The sequence below is a fragment of the Macrobrachium rosenbergii genome, chromosome 54, assembly GCF_040412425.1.
Source record: "Macrobrachium rosenbergii isolate ZJJX-2024 chromosome 54, ASM4041242v1, whole genome shotgun sequence".
In the NCBI taxonomy this organism is placed as follows: Eukaryota; Metazoa; Arthropoda; class Malacostraca; order Decapoda; family Palaemonidae; genus Macrobrachium; species Macrobrachium rosenbergii.
The window spans coordinates 22,585,103-22,610,858 of NC_089794.1; the positions used below are offsets into that span (position 1 = coordinate 22,585,103).

A 25,756-nucleotide genomic window follows, 5' to 3' on the forward strand; every position below is an offset into this window, starting at 1 on the left:
AATGCAAAAAAATATTTATATATGACCCTTCAAGACACTCCTTTCAGATATAATATTTGTTGCCTGTGGTAACAGCCTCCTCAAACAATGCTCTCTTGATTCATGGCTGCCTGCTCGGTCCAGCTTTCAGCACGCCATGATGGATGCCTTTCTCCTCTTCTTCTTCTTCCCACAAACTTATGCGACATGCGTCGGCCATTAATCTTTGCAACGCATCACCTGCTAAGAGAATTTCTTCTGACGCTTCGCGACTGATAGATGGAGATGTCCCTGTTTTTCTGCTTATTCTTCTTCTTACTTTGGACTGGAGACTCTGGGCCCCTTGGGCTCTAGATACGTCGTAATCATTTGTAATTTCATCGCCTGGATTAAATGATTCGGCGCTCGGCTCTTAGATCAGACGGCTTGAGGAGATTCTTCTAGCGCGCAGTGACATTTCAATTTTGTCTAACGTTTGCCCTTTTGCTCTCCATCACTCTACCAAAGTGGCATCAAGACAGGGGATATTAATGACATGTTTGGAGGATCGTGTCCCGTAAAAATCCACCAGAAAATTGATAAAACTTAAGACACTGATTGACGAAAACGCGTAGACGAGAAGCTTCGTCTTTTCCTTGGCGTGAATTCCCAAAGAGAAGAGAGAGAGAGGAAGAGTTCATTAACGTATTCAGCTTATCCTTGCAGCATGTCTCCTTGTTTTAAGGTCCTTGTCCAGCAAGGATCCCTGACGCACGAAGGATCCTTCAATAACATCCTTCGCTCCTTCGGGCTATTTTAAGTCATTAGTGCAACCGAACTCATTATTAGTGTTCTGGTAATGAAAGAAAAGCTTCCCTAACAATAGGCAATTGATTCACCAACATAGGTCACTCAAGGCAGGCAGATGAGCTTCTCTAGTATAGGGCTGTGGATCCCTTGACAGCTGCACATAATCTCTGATTGGTAGACGAGTCACTTGCCCTAAAGTCAGTTACTCACTCCTGCCATACAACAATAAAAAGAATAACAGTGCCTCCACCTGTGCGGTGTTATTCTAAGTCACAGAGGCATGGGGCTGCAGCCCCATCCTCAAGTAATGCTTAACAGTGCATTACTAACCCCCCTACAGGGTTAAGGTACTGTCGTGTTTCTAGTTCAGACATCCAGAGTGGTCAGGTAAACAAAAGAGAGAGACAATCCGATCAAACAAAAAACTGAAATCAGAGAAACGAGTTGGTTCCTCGTCCAGATTGCAATCACTCTTGGAACGAAGATGTCTGACCTTCATCTTTCGTGTGTGTGTGACCTTCGTTTTTGAAGTGGGGGTGACTCCTCGAAGTGCAGCACCTACCCTACTTTCTCAAGCGACAGGAAGGCGTCGCGTCAGTCGCGTCGGCGACGAGAGAGAGCGCGACGAAAGATCGGACGACCTGATATGATCAGTTCTTGAAGTGGATCGATCTGCAAATGCGTCGCAGCAGGAAGCAGACGACTTTTGGCATTTGTTTTGCTTTCTTCTTCTTCTTCTTCTTCTTCTTCTTTTCGTTTTCCTTGTTTGTAATGGGTTCTCTTTCCTTGTTGTTTGTGCGTTTGTATAAAAATCTATTACCAGCTTCCCTTAGGGGGATAGTGACGTCAGTGTGCCTCACGTGGTGCACTGCAGGCATATTAAAGGGTGTTTGCGGCGTCCCTTCGGCCCGTGGCTGAACCCACACTTTTTTTAGCATTTCACTTGACCTCCATCCCCGCTTCCTTTCTCCTCTTTTGCTGTCCAACCTCTCCAACTCCCTCTTTTCACTGTCCAATGCACTTAATGGCCACAGTGCCTCCCAGTGCTTGGCTGCACAGCCTAAATTCCATGAATAAATCAATCCTTCAGCAGCACCCGGTAATCCTAATGTTCAATCCCGTCTTGGGACTTGACAGAGACACGATAAATTAGATTGGCGTCGCATTATTTAATGGTCAAAGAAGCCAGAGGACACTGGTAACGTCCAATCACAAAAAGATAAATGAAAACTGTAGCCTGGAAACACGAAAGAAAGCAGAGATACAGAGTAACAGGAACAAATCAACCGTTGCTCCCTGCCTTTTTTACTTTTCAACAGTTCTCATTGACTTCTTCTCCTGCTTAGCTGTCCAACTTCTTTGGCGTCGTCATTCTCCAGTTTTAACATACCCCCACCCGTTTCCCTCTAGCTCTCTAGTAATCAACTGAGAGCTGAATTACTTGATCACCTGAGAGCTGAATTACCTAATCAAATGAGAGCTGAATTATCTAATCAACTGAAAGCTAAATTACCTAATCAACTGAGAACTTAATTATCCAGTCAACTGAGAGCTGAGTTATCTAATCAACTTAGAGCTGAATTACCTAATCAACTGAGAACTGAATGATCTAATTAAATGAGAGCTGAATTACCTAATCAACTGAGAGCTGAATTATCTAATCAACTGAGAACTGAATTACCTAATCAACTGAGAGTTGAATTATCTAATCAACTGAGAGCTGAATTACCTAATCAATTGAGAGCTGAATTAGCTAATCAACTGAGAGCTGAATTAGCTAATCAACTGAGAGCTGAATTACCTAATCAACGAAGACCTGAATTACCTACTCAACTGACAGCTGAATTGCCTAACCAACTGAGAGCTGAATTATCTAATCAAATGAGAGCTGCATTACCTAACCAATTGAGAGCTGAATTACCTAATCAACTGAGAGCTGAATTATCTAATCAACTGAGAGCTGAATTATCTTATCAAATGAGAGCTGAATTACCTAATCAACTGAGAGCTGAATTATCTAATCAACTGAGAGCTGAATTACCTAATCAACTGAAAGCTGAATTACCTAACCAATTGAGAGCTGAATTATCTAATCAAATGAGAGCTGAATCACCTAACCCATTGAGAGCTGAACTGTCTAATTAAATGAGAGCTGAATTACCTAATCAACTGACAGCTGAATTACCTAATCAACTGAGAGCTGAATTACCAGAGCCTAAAAATGAGCATGGGTCACTCGGGTGAAACTAATCTAAGACTTCAAAAATAACAAACATCTGTGATGTAAACATTCTAAATGAATGACGAATGTACCTAAAGGGAATCCTTGTGTATTTTCCCAACGCAGACATCAAATAATCTCATCAACAACTTCGAGAGCGTTCTATTTCTAGTTCCTCCGAACGTAAACAACTGAAGTGATATTAAAAGCGTAGATCGCGGCTCGATATCGAAGTCTTCAAATGGCCATCTTTGATTGGAACCTCGGCTTGGTCGTTGGTATGTGTTCGGGCTTATTGCAAGCGCTATCTATAATGGGTGCGCTGTATATATTTTTACTGGGGGTTGTGGTATGCAAATTAATACTTCTCGAACTCTGGCTCTGACATAATATGGTTAGCAGTCTCATTTCAAAAGATAAAACAACACGAATTGGAGAGCAACTATTTTTAAGGAATCCACATACACGTTCGGAGTGTGGTGCCCCCATCTTCAAGTGTGGAGGAGGTTTTAACGTCTCACTAAACTGTGTGGATTTCTTAAATATGTTTGTTTTCAATTTTGTGGTTCTATTTTTCCAGTTTTAAAGGGCGATACTGATCTGTTTATCAGAGAATTGGAAAGGTCACCCATTCTACAAGTAACAGACACGTATCGAAAAAATATATATGACTATGGATTCTCAACACCCAAGGACCCGTAGGCTGGTAGTTAAGTCTACCTTAGTTTAACCAGAACAGTGAGCTGATTAACAGCTCTCCTAGAGAGGGCTGTCCCGAAGGATTAGACTTATTTTACGTGGCTAAGAACCAATTGGTTACCTAGCAACGGGACCTACAGCTTAATGTGGAATCCGAACCACATTCTACCGAGAAATTAATTTCTATCACCAGAAATAAATCCCTCTAATTCTTCATTGGCCGGCCGGAGATTCGAACGCCCCCCGAGTGCCAGCCGAGAACGGTACCGACCAGTCCAACGAGGAACTGGTAGTGACCCTAGCGAACTCACGGGGTGCACTGTATGCACTATATACTTAAGGTTCTTTGCAGTGCCCCTAGCTGCAATCCCTTTCATTCCTTTTACTGTACCTCCGTTCATATTCTCTTTCTTCCATCTGACTTTCCACCTTCTCTAACAATTGTTTCATAGGTCAGCTGCGAAGCTTTCCTCCTGTTACACCTTTCGAACCTTCTACTCTCAATTTCCCTTTCAGAGCCGAATGACCTCATAGGTCCCAGCGTTTTGGCCTCAATTTTAGAACAGAACAGAATGTACAATTTTGGCTGAAGGCCAACCGCTGGGACCTATGAGGGCATTCAGCGCTGAGAGGAATATTGAGAGTAAACAGGAGGAAAACCTCCCGGTTGCACTATGGAAAATAAGATGGAAGAAAGACTATGAACGGAGGTACAGCAAAATGAATGAAAGAGGTTGCAGCTAGGGGCCGAAGGGACGCTGCAAAGGACCTACAGTAATGCCTACAGTGCACCGCGCGTGAGGTGCACTGACGCCTAAGTTTTATACCTCCATTCCATTAACACCAGTTATTAAGCATGTCATCCATTTGTCCGCACAGAGGGCCAGAATATCAGATAAGCCGCAAGAAGCTTAAACCCGGACAATAATTACTCTGAAAGCATCTTATTTCAACTCCCTTCGCGCGATTACGCAAGCTGGGCGAACAACAGTCCCCTAGTGGGATGCCTTGATCCGCCTCTCGCTCTCGACTTGAACGCGGTCAGCAGGAGTGGTGAAGGGCTCCACTATAATATCGTGTAATAGCACATCTAATGACCTCTTGCTTTTAAAGCAAGCTCACATTCTGTTAGTGCTGAAGAGTCCAGCCGCCCCCACCTCTCTCTCTCTCTCTCTCTCTCTCTCTCTCTCTCTCTCTCTCTCTCTCTCTCTCTCTCTCTCGTCTTCAAGACCAAAGGATCTGTGAACGTGGAATGCACATTCGTAAGGAAATGGAACGAGATGAGAATGAGAGGTGGAAATAAGTCAATAAAGATATGTTAACTGATAAATAAATAAATTGAAGGCCAAAAAAAAAAAAAAAAAAGTCAGAAAACCTAAGTCATGAAAAGTTAAATACACGGTAGATTCTTCACGTCTGCCGAGTACAGATGTCGTTTAAAGGGATTTTTAGACGTCAGTCAACAAAGAGAAGAATCTCTCTCTCTCTCTCTCTCTATCTCTCTCTCTCTCTCATTAAAAGTCCGATAAGGACTCCATCTTAAAGAATGCCCAGGGCCTAATTGCAGTCATAATATTCCTTGACTGCTTGCAAGGCTACGGTTCGGGACAAGGCGCCCTTGAGTTCGGGATTAAATTGAAATTTGCTTTCAGGCCGAAGCACATGTCAATGTCTGGTCTATGCGATGTGAGAGAGAAAGAGAGAAAGAGAGAGAGAGAGAGAGAGAGGGCGGTTGTTGTTTTTGCTGATGTTATGAAGGATCATTTGGCAACAGTCGTAGAGGACAGGACTGTTTGCGTTATATATATATATATATATATATATATATATATATATATATATATATATATATATATATATATATATATATATATATATATATACATATATATATATACCCCATGCCCCCTTCCCACACTCGTGTACCCCATTAAGGACGAATGTAACGAAAAGAACCTTACAATACAGTGTACAAGCGTTTGGCCGTTTGCACTTATGGTAAGAAACACTTCACACCTTATTTCCTGTGTAAATCTCCACTGCATAATTATTCCAACCTCAAGATCATTACTGTGATCGAATGACCCGTGTCCCTTTCCTCCGTTACGGCTTTGGAATGATCGAAAATTCTACGGGATTTGGGAAGACGTGTGGGAGAATATTCACGTCTTCATTGGAGAGAGAGAGAGAAATGTACATTGGTTCCAGTGCTTATTTGAATAACTTATTATTTGTAATGGTTGTTGAAACCAATGATGTCAGAACTGACTCAATAGAGAAGAGAGAGAGAGAGAGAGAGAGAGAGAGAGAGAGAGAGAGAGAGAGAGAGAGAGAGAAATGTATACTGGATCCAGTGCTTATTTGGATAACTTATTATTCTTATTCTTAATGGTTATTGAAAGCAATGATGTCAGAACTGACTTAATAGAGAAGAGAGAGAGAGAGAGAGAGAGAGAGAGAGAGTGGTTCCAGCGCCTAGTTGAACAACTTATTCGTAATGGTTATTGAAAGCAATGATGTCAGAACTGACTTAATAGAGAAGAGAGAGAGAGAGAGAGAGAGAGAGAGAGAGAGAGAGAGAGGTGATCCTCGGAGTGATAGCCTTCCTGTCCCGAGCAATTCTTTCGGGGTAAGGCAGCTGACAGCCCTTTTAGAGGACGACGGCACAATAAGGAAAGAGGTGAGTCACAGAACAGGTCAATCAAAAAAGGACGCGCGCTGTTTACAAAAGATTGGCAAGAGATTTCATTCGCCTAGGAAAGCCAAAGAGGGAATCATTTATGAAACCGTTGAGCCATCTCTCCTTTATGGAAGTTCAACGTGGATGTCGACTGCTCTTGAGATGAACTGATTTCGCGCAGGTTATGCGGTGTGAGAAGAATCGGCAGGGTAAGAAGTGTGGAGATAGGCATAAATAGTCTTACAAAGGTTAGTGTAGATGATGGCATGGATCCAATTATTTTGAGATGGTTGGGTCATGTGGAAAAATAAGGAAGATTTTAGTTGGGTGCAGAGTGGATAAGGAATGGAGAAAGATCTAAAAGGTGTGGGAAAGTGCGTGTGAAAGAGGTACTGAATTGAACTGAATACTGAATTCAGGCCACAGGCCAAGCACTGGGACCAATGAGGTCATTCAGGGCTGAAACGGAAGTTGAGAGTAAAAGGTTTGAAAGGTGTAACAGGAGGAAAGCCTCGAAGCAGTTGCACCATGAATCAATTGTTAGGAGAGGGTTGAGGAAAGTAAGACGGAAGAAAGAGAATATGAAAGGAGGTACAGTAAAAAGAACGAAAAGGGTTGCAGCTAGGGGCCTTGGAAGGGACGCTGCAAAGAACCTTAAGTAATGCCTACAGTGCCCGCAAGAGGTGCACTGACGGCACTAACCCCCCCTACGGAGTGACAGAGGTATTGGAAAGGAAGGTTCTTTATATCCACGATCTACGAGCCTGATTGTGTAATGTGTTGAGGACGGCTTGACGTGCTGCTCATGAGTCACCCGTGTAGGTGGCTAAAGTGGCTAATATTTGGAAGTTCTCTACGATTTGGTATCCAGTAATTAAGGTATGAATATAGCAGTAACCATTGTGTTTTTTTTCTGTGGAACACCCTTGTCAGGAGGAATGGCTCTCTCTCTCTCTCTCTCTCTCTCTCTCTCTCTCTCTCTCTCTCTCTCTCTCTCTCTCTCATATATATATATATATATATATATATATATATATATATATATATATATATATATATATATATATATATATATACTGTATATAATGTACATATATATATAATTAATATTATATAATGTACATATATGTATATAGTAGTATTACACATAAATATATATATTTACATACACACAAATACAGATATATGTGTATACACACACTATATATGTATATTATAATATATATATAGTGTGTATATATATATACAGTATATATATACATACAGTATATGTATGTATATATACATATATATTATACATACTCTACACATTTTTTACAATTCTGAATCACGTATCAAACACATCATATTCTTGACATAAAATATTTGCAGCCACGTTTTCATGACGACAAACTAACGAGAAATAAAATTTGTGAGTCAAATAATCTACAAAACCCATTAACAAATATTCTTTGCCATTAAAAAGAGCCATAACCCAACATGTATGGTACATAAGTCCTTTTGGAATCGAATTCCAAAAAGAATGCAGTCACTTCAAGCAACAAACACGCCCCCGGCTCCCCAACCATTGGCGACAAAGCGCAGATCAAAATGACACCGATAAATTGATTTGCCCGTGGACAAAGAGAGAGAGAGAGAGAGAGAGAGAGAGAGAGAGAGAGAGAGAGAGAGAGAGAGAGAGAGAGAGAGGATGGAATTCCGATCGAGGGGGGTCCCTTGGCTCTCTCATAAAAAAAAAGTCTGTCTTCAAGGACGTCGAGAGAGAGAGAGAGAGAGAGAGAGAGAGAGAGAGAGAGAGAGAGAGAGAGAGAGAGAGAGAGAGAGGCCTTCACACACATACATACTTTAATCGTGGCTCAAGCACCTTTTATCACCCGTTCCCGGTTATGGCGTCCATAATGCGACTTCTCACTCGACGTCGGTCCAGACACTCGACTGATAGTCTCCAGACGTCGTCGGCGGGTCGAGCGCTCTCTCGTCGAGTGGAAGATTAGGACCGGATCTCTCTCCCCCACTAGGACTCTCTCTCTCTCTCTCTCTCTCTCTCTCCTCCTCCTCGCAGTTTTTCTGCTTTGAGATTGAGACTGAGACAATATTGCGCTCGCTCGCTCTCTCTCTCTTTCACAAGCAATTGTTTCACCAGCAAATATCAGCTGCATACGATAATGTCTGCTTAGGATCTACCTACTGTATGCATGGTAGCTGACATCCCTCTTCTAGGCATAATTTGAAATTCCTGTTTGGAGGCAAAATTAGGGAGAGGAAGGACTAAGTTCTGCGTGTGTGTGTGTATATATATATATATATATATATATATATATATATATATATATATATATATATATGTGTGTGTGTGTGTGTGTGTGTATATACATACATATATATATATATATATATATATATATATATATATATATATATATATTCATCTTGCATTTGGATCTAAGACTTTGTATTGACAAGCGTATCCAGAAAGTGAGACGAACTCGAGAAGTTAAGAAGGCATTGTGGTTATTATTATAGATTATGTACGCATCTAGCAAAAAACGTGACAAGTATATTCCATATAAACAAGTGTGTTTCCACGAAATATTCATCTCCCTAATGATTATGAAAACCCCTCAAATAACTGCAATGACAAGCTAAGCAAAAACAATTTCAATTCATTACAATGACAGGCCCAGGAACGACACAAAACTCTCTTCCTCACGACGAAGACTCCTGAAAGAAGCAAAACAAAGCGTTCCTATTCTTTTTCATCTTCTTCTTCTTCTTCAGTCTAACTATAGAAAGGGAGGGCTCGGCGGCGGCGGCGTCGGCGTCCTTCAAGGCTTGTTTTTGTGCGGGGTTCGTCCTTCGGTACATATGGCTGGAGGGTGACCCACTGGGGACCTTTTCTCTCCCGTGGCCTGAATACGAACAGCTGAATTAGGTACTGAAGTACGGAGCCGTGTGAGAGCGTAAGTAGGGTATCGCGCCTACTGATAACGACACCGAGTGCCTGTAAGGAGGCGATTAATGAATCTAGTGTCGAGGACTAGGACTGTTTCATTTAGTTCTGCGTCGTTGCAGCTTTGGAATTGGTTGCGTTCTTTGCGGTTTTAGTTTTCTTCGTTCTGTTCATAACTGCTATTTTAGTTTTCTAAAGTATTGTGCCGGTTTTGTCTGCCCGTCCGCACTTTTTTCTGTCCGCCCTCAGATCTTAAAAGCTACTAAGGCTAGAGGGCTGCAAATTGGTATGTTGATCATCCACCCTCCAATCATCAAACATACCAAATTGCAGCCCTCTAGCCTCAGTAGTTTTTGTTTTTATTTAAGGTTAAAGTTAGCCGTAATCGTGCTTCTGGCAACAACACAGGATAGGCCACCACCGGGCCGTGGTTAATGTTTCATGGGCCGCAGCTCATACAGCATTATACCGAGACCACCAAAAGATAGACCTATTTTCGGTGGCCTTGATTAAAGGCTGTACAGAAAACTCGATTTCGCCGAAGTAACTTCGGCGCATTTTTTACTTAGTTTTCGTGACAAGAACATGTGTGTGTGTGTGTTTGTATTTGTATGTATGCATATATTTTTTCCTTTCAATGCATCCTTTTTCCTCTTACAGAACGAGGATACCTTATGAATTTCATGCTGGTCACCCATCCAAGAAGATCCCTCTATTACCACTCCTTTCATCTGCGAGAAAAACCCACATCAAGTTAATCCATTCTTCTTCATGATAGACAACACTGCCTGGCCATAAAAATAAACCATCCACTTAAGCTTCTATTTTCTTTCCTTCCCTAAATAATCCTACGCGCAAAGGATGAGTCCTCCCATCTGCTGCCCAAATTCGACTTGGCCCGCTGGTGGTGTGCGCGCCGTCTCCCTCATTAGCATATAGATTGGTGGGGGGGGGGAGGAGGGGGTTCTTTTTTGTCCATCTCCTCCAGCAGACGGACCATAAGCGGAACGGAGAGGTGCCGTTACATAGCTCTCATCTAATGAGATCGATGCTTAAAGGGACGAAACTGAAAATACGAAATGTTTGTGCTGTGAGGAAAAAAAAAACGAACCCCCAGAACATTTCCAACTCTCCTGCCCAGCATATAGTGAGATTTAGAAACAGATAGTTTTGTGCAACAGCCATGTCAGGAAAATAAAGAGGAATTGATAGCTGATATATGTACTTTTATTTGCAGAGCTGCTGCTGAAGAGGGAAATTGACAATAGGAAAGAAGTCATAAAGAAAGAATTGTGGCTTTACAGAGACAAAAATCTTGAACAAACACAAACAAACGAGGAATAAAACGAGTAAGGGATGAGCCGTCTCAAAGTTAAATCCCGCCTACTACTACTACTACTACCGCAATTACTACTGTAGGGGGTGTTTCCTTTTGTTGTGGTCGAAAAGGTTCACAAGTACACGCACACACACAGTCAGGGAAGATAAAACTAAAACACACACTGAAAACATTTCTCGTGATTTGTATACAGGTCCTGGACCTGTCCGCTGCTGCAAGCTGGTATACTGCAGGAAATATAGTGGCTTAATATAAAAAATATAAACGTGTCTCAATCTGAATCCTCCTGTGCGGTTAATGAATTTTCAGAAATTCGTTTCAATCTCTCCAGTGCTTCTTATTACTATAGCAGAGGCTTTGCCGAGTTCAGCATTTGTAGGGTGAACTGTGGCATTTGCTGGCAGAACTAAAGCACACGCTTGTTGGCTGATCTATAGCATATGAAAGTTGCCTGAACTGTAAAATTTGTAAGACGAACTATAGCATGCGTAGGTTGAACTATAACATTTGTAGACTGAAATATAGCATTTGAAGGCTGAAATATAGCATTTGCAGACGAAATTATAGCATTTGTAGGCTGAAATATAGCATTTGCAGACTAAATTATAGCATTTGAAGGCTGGACTATAGCATTTGTAGACTAAATTATAGCATTTGAAGGCTGAACTATAGCATTTGCAGACTAAATTATAGCATTTGTAGGCTGAAATATAGCATTTGTAGACTAAATTATAGCATTTGAAGACTGAACTATAGCATTTGTAGACTAACTTGTAGCATTTGAAGGCTGAAATATAGCATTTGTAGACTAAATTATAGCATTTTTAGACTGAACTAAAGCGTCTGTAGGTTTAACTATTGGCTGTAAGCTAATTCCCAGTATTCTTTAAACTTTGGTTTCGAGTGCCATCCTAAATTTTAGGACCAGCTAAAGGCAGATGGTCCTTCATTTCAAAGGACCTTTTCGAAGGTCTCGGACATAACCTGCAGTGGGACGTAGCTATTCACTGGCTCAGTTCTTATTTTGTCTGTACGTATAGGAAGAGGATGGGGCCAGGTATAATGATATTTGGGTAACTGGAAGCAGGTCTTTTTTTTTTTTCGTAGAGCGACGAAACTCAAGGCGTTGAAATCCCCCGATTGTGTAAATATGGTCACCGGCAGAAACGTGAATAATAGAAGAGAATAGAGGATTTCGGCCAAAGACCAAACTCTGGGACCTATGAGGTCATTCAGCGCTGGAACGGAAACAAAGTAAAAAGGTTTGAAAGGTGCAGCAGGAGGAAAACCTCACAGTAGCACTTGTTAGGAGAGGTTGGAAAGGAAGATGGAAGAAAGAGAATATGAAAGGAGGTACTGTAAGAGGATTGAAAAGGGTTGCAGCTAGGGGCCGAAGGCACGCTCCAAAGAACCTTAAGTAACGCCTACAGTGCACCGTATGAGGTGCCCTGACGGCACTAGCCCCCTAAGGGGGGGGGGTGAAAGGCAGTAAGAGGTCTGGTGCGTACCTATGGGCTCTAAACAAACCACTAACCAGTTTTGGGGAGAGAGAGAGAGAGACTCTACAGTTGAAACGTTTCCGTATTCTTTTCGTTCATTAACAGAACACTGATAATGAGTTCACATGCACTAATGTCTTAAAGTAGCCGGAAGGAGCAAAGGGATGTTATTGAAGGATCCTTCGTACGTCAGTGATCCTTGCTGGACAAGGACCTTAAAACAAGGAGACACGTTGCAAGGATAAGCGATGGATGAGTTGGCTCAATACGTTAATGAACTCTCTCTCTCTCTCTCTCTCTCTCTCTCTCTCTCTCTCTCTCTCTCTCTCTCTCTCTCTCCTTTGGAAGTTCACGTCAAGGAAATGATGAAGCTTCTCGTCTACGCGTTTTCGTCAATTGATGTCAAGCTTTTTCAACTTTCTAGTGGCTCTTTCTGGTGGATTTTTAGGGGAAACAAGTCACCAAACATGGCGTTAATATCCACTGTCTTGATGCCATTTTAGTAGAGTAGTGGAAAGCAAAAGAGCAAACGTGTTTAGACAAAATGAAATGTCACTGCGCGCTAGAAGAAACTCTAGCCGTCTGATCTGAAAGCTGAGCGCCGAATCATTTAATCCAGGCGATGAAATTACAAATGATTACGACGAACCCTTTCTCTCTTCTCTCTAGAGCCCAAGGGGACCAGAGTCTCCAATCCAAAGTAAGAAGAAGCAGCAGAAAAACATGGACATCTCCATCTATCAGTCGCGAAGCGTCAGAAGAAATTCTCTCAGCAGGTGATGCGTTGCAAAGATTAATGGCCGACGCATGTCGCATAAGTTTGTGGGAAGAAGAAGAAGAGAAAGGCATCCATCATGGCGTGCTGAAAGCTGGACCGAGCAGGCAGCCATGAATCACGAGAACGTAAATGAGGGGGCGGCCACCACAAGCACCAGTATTATACCCGAAAAGAACTGCTTCGAGGCTTCTCTTCTTACCCTTTGGTGGTGTTTAAATGCCGTCGCTATTGCAAGAATTCAGCTTGGAAAGTTTTGCCAGTTTATATTTAATCAACACTCACAAAATGAATGTAACGTAGAAACGATGTTATTTTTTGAAAAATGTAGCTTACGCTTAATAACGACGGCATTATTTGTACTCTGTGGGTACGCACACAAAGCTTTTCGCCGACGAGAATTCGGTAACTTTTAAAAAGCCACCGGCGCAGTCTGCAAACCCTTCGTCAGACTCGAAGATACGTTTCTGTACCCATCAAAAATGGCGTTTTCCTTTGCCTTAATATAATTTCCCTTCTCTAATTCTTCCCTTTATTATCTCAATTCTATCCCGTACCTGACTGCTCATCGTTCTCCTTCCCTTCGACAATCAGAAAAAATAGACATCGGTCACGAGATCCCCTCCTTCTAAAGTCTCAACGGCGTTGTTTACATAATTCGCGATGCTTCTTCTTCGCTTTCAAACCTTAAGGATTTCAGGTCTCCCTCCCGACCTCCGAGTTTCTCTCCTTTCTACTCGTCTCGTTGCCGCCGCACACGACGTGGACGATGACGCTGTTGCATGCACTCTGCATTCCTCGTTCTATGACCCTTCTCGATTGCACGCTAAGGTTACCAACGACCCTTGACCTTCAATTGCAGAGAAATGAGACGTGAGAGAGGGTCTGTTGGGGTTGGGGAGTGGGGAGGGGTTACGGTAAGTATGGTAGATGCTGTCAGGAATACTTCTCATGCCATCAGAGAGGAGGGCCGATCTAAAGACAACACTTCAGAGGATATTAAAGTAGGATTAACATCAGGAGCTGTTGCAAAGCCTTAATCCCTACTACTACAATGCCGATGTCCAACCAAGTTGTAGAGGATGTCAACACGGCGTTGGATGTGTGGCCGTTTCTTTTGTTCAAATGTGATGTGATTATTAAGTGGCCACAAGTGTCGAAAATCACATTCATGTGAACTCTCGGATATCAATATAAAATTAACAAAAAATGGGAGAGGTAACTAAGTATAGGTTTTAAATTTTAATACAATTTCATCATGAACAAACCTAACATATGACCATATCGAAAATATCGTGGCCCACCCAGGAAACGAAATACAGGAGTGAACTACCGCTGGCAATACTAAGCAAAAATAAATATGTATAATGTATGTGTATATATATATATATATATATATATATATATATATATATATATATATATATATATATATATATATATACATAAATGAAAGTTCAATATCATTATACACACAAATAAGTATATATATATATATATATATATATATATATATATATATATATATATATATATATATATATTATATATATATATATGTATATATATATATATACGTATACATATATGTGTATGTGTATATATATATACGTTATATACATACAGTATATATATATATATATATATATATATATATATATATATATATATATATATATATATATATATAAACCCAAATGTGAACACTTTCTATCCTGACCTTTTGACTATGATATAAAGGGCAAAAGGTCACTGGCCGTCCTCAAGAACCCAAAGAACTGTCTAATTATACCCTTGAACAGAATGAGTAGCTTCCAGTTTCATAGAAACGAGAGGAATAAAGTCTTTGCGCTAAGTGAACCGTACATTAGCACCCCCGACCCCCACCCCCCTTTCTCTCTCTCTCTCTCTCTCTCTGTTTCCAAGTAAGAAACGTGAAAATCAATGTTCAATTTTAACCACCAAAGTGGTGATGAAACAAGCAAACAACTCGAGACAGCACGACCAAAGAAAACGCAGAGGGAGAGAGAGAGACGAGTGTGATTCTAGCACACGTTTTTAATCGCGCACTCAGGGTGACCTGACTTCCATCAAACAACCAAAATGGCTCATTATTTTTTCCCACCCTCTGCTGTTCCCTTGCTTTTCTCGCGGAGATGAAAGGCCACGGCCTTAATATGACGAGATCGCTCGCACATTAGAGTTCTTAGCGAAGGCATCCTAGGAGATATTGCGCGAGTAATTGATAAGGCAACTTGAGGACTGAACAAACAAGTGTTCCTCGTCTTAGCGAGATGCTCTCGGATAACTCGGTGTGTTGTGCGAAAGCGCCGATCTCTGCTCTCCATATATAATGTTTCAGATGGTGTCAAGTCTGAATCTCTCTCTCTCTCTCTCTCTCTCTCTCTCTCTCTCTCTCTCTCTCTCTCTCTCTCTCTCTCGTTTGATATATGCAACACGCCGTTTCTACGCGTACATTTGGATTTATGTTTTACTAAGGGCTCCTGAGACTAATAATATTCGTATCAAATCTCTCTCTTTCTTTTTCATAAGCACTCAGATTTAGATAACTACAAACGGTATTTATACAATGACTCAAATGCCACATGACATGCTCTCTCTCTCTCTCTCTCTCTCTCTCTCTCTCTCTCTCTCTCTCTCTCTCTCTCTCTCTCTCTCTCTCTGCGCACAATTACAGCAGTGTCAGTTGTAAATACACGAGCAGTGGAAAATTAATCAAATTTAATATATATATATATATATATATATATATATATATATATATATATATATATATATATAAAATAGCAGCAGTTCGAAAATTGAAGAGCAAATGGAGACAATACACGAAAGTGCCGCGTTCTTCTCGACACATAGCCTCCTTCAATAACGGGCTGTGATTTACGGCCATCTATTATTAATACCACTAGACTAGACCTATGTCCGGCATTCGACAATGCTGTGACGTCCTGGATTCGGTTAGAGAAATGCCTGACGAATGGAAATGTCAAAATATGATTCCAACGTCTGTCAAGAGGAGTGCCACAAGGCGGTATCTTAAGCCGACTTTATTGTATGCTGTCCAACAATCATTCTTGTACGAAAATATTTGGGGGGGGGGGGGGCAGTGATACATCATCCTACCTAGTTACGAAACACAAGGGGTAGTATAACCAAAATATATAAAGACTATAATAAGCTATAATAAGCTACAATGACTATAATGATGTACAAACAGTGAGAAACAAGCACTAAGACACATGACTACCTATCACTCCATACGACTGAAAAGACCCCATTATAAATGTACTGAACACAGGCAGCTTGTAAAAAATGGCTTCCATCATCGAAACAATGATATACTTGTTACAATACATCAAAAAGAAAACAAAAACAAAATTCGTCTACTGTAATTCTTCCGGTAAAGGTCTATTACCTGATAAAAACTAAAAATGTGCTTTGGTACATTAATGCAAGGACTGTATAGCCTAGGCCTATCAATTCTGCGTCTCGGCATACACCTTGATAAGGAATTTGTAACCCAGATATTAAAATTGACCTCATGAAATAATTTACCACTCAAAATAATCTATACAAAAAGTTAAAAAAAAATGGGGGGAGGGATATTTACCAACGTATAAAACCAAATTGAAACTGAACTCCGCATTGTCACAATGCTCAATAGGCCTAACCTATAATTGCATCTTTTTTGGATAACCTTATGAGCCTAGATAAATTCTGGCTGGTGGGCCTCTACAGGGAGGTAAGGCTCAACCTAATTCCGAAGATAATCCAACTTACAGAATTCAAACGTCTAATTCTGTTTACCTAACTGACAACTCGACTACCTCAACTAAAGCACTCGATCTTACCTTATATCCCTTGTACATCTTTATTTCAACTGCTCTTCTTGTACACTAATAAAGGGTCAAGCAGTTCCTTAAACCGAAATGAGAGAAAGCACACAATGACACAAATATAAGTAAAAAACTAAAAAATATTGAGAGGAGGTTGGCTTCCATATTGACGAGCTGGAGTATGGATGGAGCTATCGATGACGTCACGGCTTCTCTTCTTCTGTCTTCTTTTATTGGAAGTTGCTTATGCTTGTCCCCATTCTTATCAGGTTAAAATAACGAATAAATAAATTACCCAAGGCTAAAAGGTCCCATTATTCCGTCTAATTAACATAAAATTCGTCTTATTATAGGCGAAAGGCAACTGTTTAATTTGCGTATTGAAGTACCTAACTACCTTTCGACTTCGTGTTCATCGTTATTGAAATTTGCAGTCGTTCTAACCTCTCACCAAGTTTCACCAATACGCAAAAACTAAGATTTCCGAGTTGTTATTGTAATTATTTATATTTATTGATTTAGCTCAGTGGTGTTCATCTGTATTATCCTCCAGGCTATACGTCTCTTCTCTTTGTTACGCTCTGTACTCAATCATATATACCTAATCTACCAGCAATCTGTAGGTCTGTTCGCAAGGAGGTCTACTATTGGTAACACAAGTTATATGGGTGGTTATATGTTAAATTGACTTAGACACATTAAGCGTGTTTATATTGTTATCAATGAGATTTGGTTGTATCGAATAATTGTGGATAACTGGAGCTTTGGTATCGGAAAACCACAAAAAAAAAAAAAAAAAAAAAAATTCTTCAGCAGGAATCGTAATTACAAGACCCCCAAAATTAAAAAAAATTGTATGGTTTATTTGTTTAATCAGTGACAAGCTAAAAAAAATAAATATTGTAGTAGCATAATTACATGGATATAGGATATCATTACCAAACAAAGAGTGTCTGGCCCATCTTCTTAGAGGAGGCCTTGTATAACCTAATCTAACCTGTGATGTTGGATGGGTCTTATTTAGCCAGGAGGGGCTGCCCTTTGGCGCCCCCCCAAAAAAAAAACCTGGCCTGGGCAAATAAAAGAATCGTGGTGCTAGGGACGTAGCCTAACCAAGGCCACTGCACCTTGCCTGTATGGGTAGATCTTGGGTATTTGTCATGGGGTAGGGCCATTAGCCTTAAAAAAAAAAAAAAAAAAAAAAAAAGTCATCCACAAAGTATAAGCACAGCACATTAACAAGGGAAGCTTGCTGGTCAGCTTCTTTTCCTCTGCTATTAATATATTCAAATTTGGCAGGCTAACTTCTTAGCAGTATACAGTAAAGATAGATGATGGAAATACCTTAAGGGCCCTCTCACTATATTTGCCCAGAGCAAAAGTTTGTAGCTAATCACTAGATTTTTCTTCCTCAAACATATTCATCTACTGAATTTTTGGTAAACAGCCACTATTCAGTTATAGCAGGCTGCAATCAGGTCAATAATCCAAAAAGATTTGATATCAGCATTAAAACTTGTAGATTTCTTTATTCTACAAAAACAGCATGAAGTGTGAATGGTTACATAGAAGATTGTACCTTAAAAAATCTTCTTTAGTCACGGTGACTCCTTCTAAATGGTTTGGGGAGGCTGTTTCCACGTTTATGGAAATTTGTAAGTTAAAATGATGAGAATTCAGGTTGATGAGTTGTCCCATCTATATGAGGTTTTCCTGATCAAAACACAACCCCTTACTGGGAAGCAGGCGTGAAATTCAGTGTCACTCGTTGAAGTTGTTGCAACAGTGTCTGCATTGTTGTCTTCATATCTTGAGACACACAAGTGGGCAAGTTTAAATTTCCCCACTCTTTGGTAAGTGATGATAGTTGCTATGACAAAAACCAGTGGGGAATTGTAAAAAATGGTAGAACATCAGTGGAACTACATGGACTCTTGAAGAACAATCAATAAAACTGTAAGTCTGCAACATAAGTAGAGAAGTCTAAATGACAAAATCAAGAGTTTGTCAGCAGAATGCGGGCAAACACCCAATGAATATCAGAGGATGGGTGACTACAGGTAATTCAGTCAGAAAAATTAAACGCGAGTAGAACAGCCACAAGGATTGTATATAGCATCGTTTTTTTTTATATGCATTGTTACACTTTGTGTCATTCTTGCCCTTTAAAATTATTTACATATATTTTAGGGTATTATTAAACTTTTCCCTAATCTCCCTATTTCATGACATTTCTTCATGATGAAACAAGATTCCTGATCCCAGTCAAACATAATGTACAAGGCTGATTTTATCTTTTTCATCATGACGAACTTCACAGGACCATATACATATAGAATCCACCGGTCACTTTTTACCAGACACGTATGTAATTTTAATAACCATAATGCCTTCTTGACTTCTCAAATTACTCACACTCTTTGGATGTTTGTCACTATAAGGCCTGAGATCCAAATACAAGAACATGAAGAAATTCGAACGACCGTAAAAGGATTCGAACCCACATTGGGAGTATCAAAACGTGGTCATGTTGTTGACCTGACAACGAACCATGTTTCTAGAGCCTCGCTGTGTTGTCGCAGGGGAGCAAGAGGAAGTTAAAGAGACAAAGAAAAAAGAGCAAATGAAATGGATAAAAGTACGTTGATTTTTAATAAAATTAAAATAGTTACATATTCTATCAGGATAGACAGTGTTTTAAAAGTAATCTCGATATATCAAGCAATACATGACTGAATAATAAATAACTGTAGTTTTCAATTTGTGCGGTGCAATTGAGTACAGTACTGTGTACTGGGTAGAAGTGAGTTTCCACTGATGGCTAAAAGTATAACAGGGAAAAAGGATAAAATTAACAAAGTACACAGTTAACCTTGGTTTGAAATAAGTTACAATATTTAAAAACAATATACCTTAAATATATACATGTACCCATTTTTGATATTCGTAAGGAATATGATCAATCTATGCATAAGAATTACTTTCAAAATCAGAGTTAACATGATTTCTTTGGTATATATATATAAACAGTCAACAAATAAGTTATAACTGAGAATTAAATACTATATAACCCAACAATCTTTGAGAAAAAAGGAGACACTAAACTCCATGCTTTTTTGTATGAGGTGAATACCAATTTAAAAGTAACATCTCTGAAGAATAACTTACTAAAGATTATCAACAGTCTCATTCAAAATGTTATCAAATTAAAATTCATTAAAACAGTTTTGGAAGTCAAAGACTGAAAAATAAAAAAAAAAAAGCTTGGAGAACACATAACAAAAGGCTTAATCTTTGAAATAAACTTTTTTAAAAATTCGTACAAATTACATATAACCAACAAAACTACAATATATGAAAATTTTTGGTAGTATGGAAATTACAATTTCAAAAATGCCCATTCGCATGAACTGCTAGCCAACAAAAGTTCGGCAAAATGTTCATACATTTTCTGCAAGAAGACACAATGCTTATCTAAAACTTTGTTCAGCAAAGAAAATACTTTCAATTACCTGTGGAAAAAAAAAAAAAAAAGCGAAATGCCGTCTGATAAAATGAGTTGGCAAAGAAAAGGCAGTTCAAATAGGCTTTATGAAATGCTGTACAATGTTTTAACTATTTCCAAAATACTGTAAAGTACAACACACATTATGTTTGGGTTTGGGCTTCCCCTTTACATGGGGTGACATACTGTAAATAATGTGATTCTCTGGGCTGTTCTATTAAGCCTCTTCATGTTTTTACTATACTTCCAACTCTCCAGACAACAACTCTGATTAAAAAAATGAAATCCCACTCAAAGATTCCAAGCACTAAAATTCCTATTATTGTAGAAACTCCTCTCATCTTCTAGATCCTGGTCCAAGTTGACGATGCTTGGTCCAAGTTCATCCACGGCCAGCTCCTTTTCAAACATTTTTTGCAAGAGAACTTCAACATTCTTCACACCTGAAAGACCAAGACTTATATTTAGCTTACCTCAGAACTCCACGGCTGGCCGAACAGAGTCCCTCTTAAACCGGAAATGAAAATTGTATGCAAAATGAAAGAAGTTGGACATTTAGGTACGAAGAGACCAAAGGGAATGGACATAAAAATAGCAAAAAGCAATGCAGCTGGGGTTAAGGAACACTGTAAGGAACCCAGTACCAATAACCCATACAGGGGTTAAAAGTAGATAAAGCACCATTCCGAAAACTGTCACAAAATGTTCATTTGCTTCCATTCTTCATACGTATCAATCAATTCTAACAGAATTATAACATTACATAGCAAGAAAAGTAACGTACGTTTCGATATCAGGAATCGGACATCTGTTTTAGCAGCTATATCTGACGAGATCTGGTCAGGATCAGCTCCGCCGTCAGTTTTATCGCCATCAATTTTGGCTGTTCTTGCAGGGCCACTGGCACCAGGATCCTCTTCTGAATTTTCTGAATCAGTCGCAACCAGATCTTCTTGACTTTCAGCACTGTTACCACTTCGACGTCTTCTGAGGGACATAAAAGGATAAAAATTCACTTAGCAGGTACTCTTCGACATGATAAACAACATTATACATTATTCAGTTCCTTTGACATTATGCATTACTCTTCAAATGGCTTTCCAACCAAGTTGAAAAGGAGGTGCTCGAAGAATTGACAAAATTTGACTAAAAAGATATAATCCATGAGTTTCTGCAAGAGAATAACAACCAATGTCAATGAAACTTTGATACAGAATACAGAAAACCTGAGGCCTTATTTCTTTGAGTCCCCAGATACAAAAACAGCATACACAACTACCTAAGGTCTGGCCTCCATAACCTAAAAGCTCTTACATTAGATTTTCCTTTGATAAGGTTATATCCAATCTGCTAACTTGTTCTCTCGAATTTCCCATAGGTTAGCATTCTTCTATGCCATTCCTACCCACTTTCTCACTGACTGCTTCTTTCTCCTGCAGTATCCCCTTCTCACCTGGTACTCAAACCATGTCAGTCTTGCAGATTCATTGTCCCTTTACCAACCTCTGAACACCGTACCTATTTGCTACTTTCTTATTTGTGATACAAACCTCCCAGTGCACTCCAGCCATGAATCCCTTAATTTATCATCAGAAACCCTCAAAGTCTCCATTCATGATACAACTTGCTGCCTCTGCTACATAGAAAAACACAGGTCTTATACAACCATCCACAACCTCTTTACACCTCAGAGGTGTTCATATTTACCGTGCTAATAGTCTAGCAATGTCTGTCCAAGAAAATACGTACCGTTTTTTCCTGTCCATTTTGGTGTCATCCATTGCAGTACCTTCTGACCATAGCATTCCTTTCACTGCACATGATAACCTTTTTTTTCCCAAGTCTGGTCTGGTTTCTGTTTATGTTATGTATGATGAGACATACATAACATAACATAGAAACTTCACACATCAAACTCATCACGTCCTTGTCTTTACTTGGTCTATTGCAGTACTGTCCATTACCTCAACAAAGAGGCTAGAGTACTGTATATTCCTACCTTAAAAGCCACTGGGAAATATTTATATAATCCCATGTTATTTTAATTTAACTTTAGAATGAAAAAAAGCCTCTTTCTTCATGTTAGAAAATAACACAAGACCAACCTTCTTATGCTAAGTCCAATATCCTGAATCTTCTTCTCAACTTGCGATTCAAACTGCCCTCTATTTGCTGAGTATTCCAGAATGAAAACTTCTAGCACAAAAGCTGTGAAGATACTGCAATAATAGAATTAATTAAAAACTGAGTTTCACAGTGTAGTGAATTGCTGAAAATTGTTCAAAACCATTAAGGAAACCAAATCAATTAAATTACTGGGGATAAATGCATTCATAACTTTGTCATAGCAGTTTCTGAAAACCATTCTAAGAATAGATCACGAAAGCAGTGTACATAAAGCCTTTTTCAAACTGGGTAATCAAATTTTAAGTACACATGAAATTACTTTTCTCATAATAAGGGCATGAATGGATGGTAAGATTATTTGAACTGCAAATTTATTTAAACATTCAATTGCAAAAGCCTCTCAATGTTCATCTTCAAGATGTATTGAACATAGCTACTCTATAGGACAAGTGTTTTAAAGTGTCCCTTTCTTATTTGAAATATGAAAGAAGTGAAAAGGCTAAATGTGATTTATATGGTATCCCTAATTCCTGATGTAAATATAACAGATAGATTTTCCTCCCCAAAAAGCAAGTCCCTTTACAATCTATTCCAACAAACAAAATGTAATGCATCCCACACCCTTTTAAAGTAAATTTCTCTTAACTTCACTGTGTCTGCTTTTATAAGAAACTGAAAGTACAGCACAGTATACTGCATTACGAAGGCCTTATAATTTGTTTATTTTCCTGAATGGTTTTAAAATACTGCCATTCAATCATGCCATGCTGACAAGTTTCCATCTCAAGAAGGACTTTACCACTTAACTTCAACAACGAAAGCAACAGATGATTCACGTTTATGATAATCATAATTTTATCATGCAATTTGTCTCATCAGCATCAAGTCTCCCATTAAAAGTAACACGATATGAACAGTAACTTACTTCAAAACCACAATAACACAAATCAGATGAAAGACCACAAAGTACAGGCGAGCCCACGAGTTTGTCACAGAGGCGAAGCCGTATGCAATGAGTGTGTAAAGTTAAGGATGAACATATCATTCACATCAACAACCTGAAACTAAATAGTCTCCCTCCGAGGCACATCACCAAAATCACAAATATTTTCAGAGATATTGGAATGTAGAAGCATTACAAAAAAAGTGAAAATCTAATACTGAAATAATCAAGTGATTTAACTAAGACAAGTGAGTCACATCACTACTTCAAGAGCCCAGTGTGAACAACTGTTCTCAAATCAGAAAAGAAAATGGAACAAAGTTAAGGAAGTTCAACAGATAAATCAAAAGAGATTACAGGAAATTAATAAAATGTACATAGGGTAAAAGCAATGACATACACACATAAGTGTTAGACTTAAACAAGTTAATTAAAAATCCTTTAAAAGCAACATGAGATGACAACCCTTCAAATTCCACGGATTGTTTGCAGTGTCCCTTTGGCCTCCATCCCGTTTGGGCCGGTTACAGTTCTGCTTCCAATGTTCATAGTGTATTATTGAAATTTTCACCTCATTTAAGGATAAATCCTTTGGGCTATGAGAATCTAGGAACGTGACTCTGCGTCATTCTCTGACCATTTCATAACAATCCCAAAAAGACAGGACTTCCGTAGAGATCGCAATGCTGTATAAAAGGATATCATGCCACTGATTAACAACGGTGAGTTCAAACATTACAATGAGTGCCCGGATTATGTTGTTGAAATTGTTGTTGCAATACTGCACATGCCAAAATTCTGTGTTGTTCAACTTCTTGTTACCACAAAACAGTTCAGTCCCTTCCTTGTTATCATAGCCGGAGAATCTAACGAGGCCTTGGAAGGATTCTACTCCAATGATGGCAAAAATATAGTAGAATACCTGCAATGGAGAAGGATCTGTGTTGAACATAAGCATGCTGTACATAAAACAAGACTGTATAATCAAGAAAACATAAAGGAATCTGTGTAATAATGATTATGATCATCATAATAATGCATTACTTTAATGACATATTTCTGCTCATATTGTACTGTTCTTGAGACAATAGCGAACCATCTTGGACTTCGCCAAACCTTGTGTCCCTTTATAAAAAAAGAAAACATATATTCTGTACCATCACAACTCCTCCGTAGGTCAACAACGATGGAATTATCTTGTTGATTGAATGGACAATGATCTTGAAGCGCGCAACACTTCCAATGATCTTCACTAGACGGAGAACACGCAAAACCAGTAGCACATCCAAGGAAAGGCGACTCTGACTTCCTTTAAAAGAAAAAGGTAAAAGTATTTAACATAGCTTTCACTGACTTCTACTGATATCTGTAGCATAAAATACAACTCCAACTCATTCTACACTTTTGTTTTCCCAAGTTCTCACTTAAATTTTCATCTTCCTCTCTACGTTTCTCTTTCCATTTTTTTAACTAAGCGTTGATAATTAGATTTATATTAGGTAACTGCTATGCAGGTTGACCTCCAAACACTTGGAGTGTTCCTCGTAAGCCAAGTCTTAAATGTGTGGACAAGCTACATTATAAAGTGATCTGCATCAAAAGCATATCAGATCAAGACACTTATCCTAATGTATGGAAAATAAATGAATTATGAAATTTAGGCTAAAAAGACAAGCACTGAGGAACTTCCAACCGTAAGACCAAAAGAGAGAACACTGGAGTGCTTGGACAGTAAGATAAAGACATCCCAAAATTAAATGTTTTCCTTTTTCCACAAGAAAACACACTATTCTATGTAATGTTGTCTTACTTTACAATACAAAATGTTCAAAAATATTTCAAGGATATACTAAAAAACAATGCGAATGTCCGACAACTTAGACGGAATGTATGTCTTTATACGTACCCAATCCAATACCTGCCTCCACTGCAGCCATCATAAAAGCTGCTCCAATAACAACGAAATCAAATCTGAAACAAAGTAAAACTGGTAAAAAATTTAAGTCATATTATCATATACATTTCATATCAACATTTCCCTTTATGACAGTGGACACGTAAAATGGCTTCTCCCCACTTTTCTCTGTCCTGTGTTCTTTCTGCCTGAACTCCCATCAGACCTATGTCCTCCCCTATCTCCCAACTCCAAGATTTCCTGGGTATTCCAACAAGTCAACATTCTGCTACTCGCATATCTACTGCTTTTCTGACCAGCTGTTCCTCGTTCCTTCCCATCACTTGGCCAAACCACCTCAATCTTTGAGCTCTTGAAATAAAATTTCTCCGCTTACTCCTCTTTGGTAATATAATCTTCTCAACATACTCTAGCTATGAATCTTAACAGGCTATGGACATACATTTTCAAAATTGCCTCCATTTTCACTAAAAGGGCT

At 39.2% G+C, this 25,756-nt stretch overlaps 3 protein-coding genes across 14 annotated transcripts in view; 1 reads left to right on the top strand and 2 right to left on the bottom strand.

The window, feature by feature from the left end:
- LOC136834871 (fibrillin-2-like) overlaps positions 1–16,941 on the bottom strand; it is a 121,187-nt gene extending 104,246 nt beyond the window's left edge. Inside the window, exon 1 of the mRNA XM_067097675.1 lies at positions 16,804–16,941. The gene's annotated coding sequence lies outside the window, so the exon portion shown is untranslated. The remainder of the gene's footprint in view (positions 1–16,803) is intronic.
- LOC136834604 (coiled-coil domain-containing protein 8 homolog) lies at positions 2,386–2,913 on the top strand. Its single transcript, XM_067097184.1, has one exon. It carries the CDS (start codon positions 2,386–2,388, stop codon positions 2,911–2,913), a length of 528 nt encoding a protein of 175 aa, XP_066953285.1.
- A 2,485-nt stretch (positions 16,942–19,426) lies between the features above and the next one.
- Positions 19,427–25,756, bottom strand: part of LOC136834872 (two pore calcium channel protein 1-like) — a 40,104-nt gene continuing 33,774 nt past the window's right edge. For 10 of the 12 annotated variants that reach the window (XM_067097686.1, XM_067097677.1, XM_067097676.1 and 7 more), the window contains 7 exons: positions 25,270–25,334; positions 24,521–24,672; positions 24,066–24,285; positions 23,346–23,436; positions 22,399–22,512; positions 21,078–21,280; positions 19,427–20,736 (listed from right to left, as the gene is read on the bottom strand). In XM_067097686.1, the coding sequence (XP_066953787.1) occupies positions 20,585–20,736; positions 21,078–21,280; positions 22,399–22,512; positions 23,346–23,436; positions 24,066–24,285; positions 24,521–24,672; positions 25,270–25,334 (997 nt within the window). In that variant the 3' untranslated portion in view covers positions 19,427–20,584. The remainder of the gene's footprint in view (positions 20,737–21,077; positions 21,281–22,398; positions 22,513–23,345; positions 23,437–24,065; positions 24,286–24,520; positions 24,673–25,269; positions 25,335–25,756) is intronic. The other 2 variants (XM_067097682.1, XM_067097685.1) reach the window with 1 other exon arrangement.

Bases quoted from the DNA above. Each gene is read 5' to 3' on its own strand.
- LOC136834604 (XM_067097184.1), top strand. From the start codon at position 2,386: ATGAGAGCTGAATTACCTAATCAACTGAGAGCTGAATTATCTAATCAA.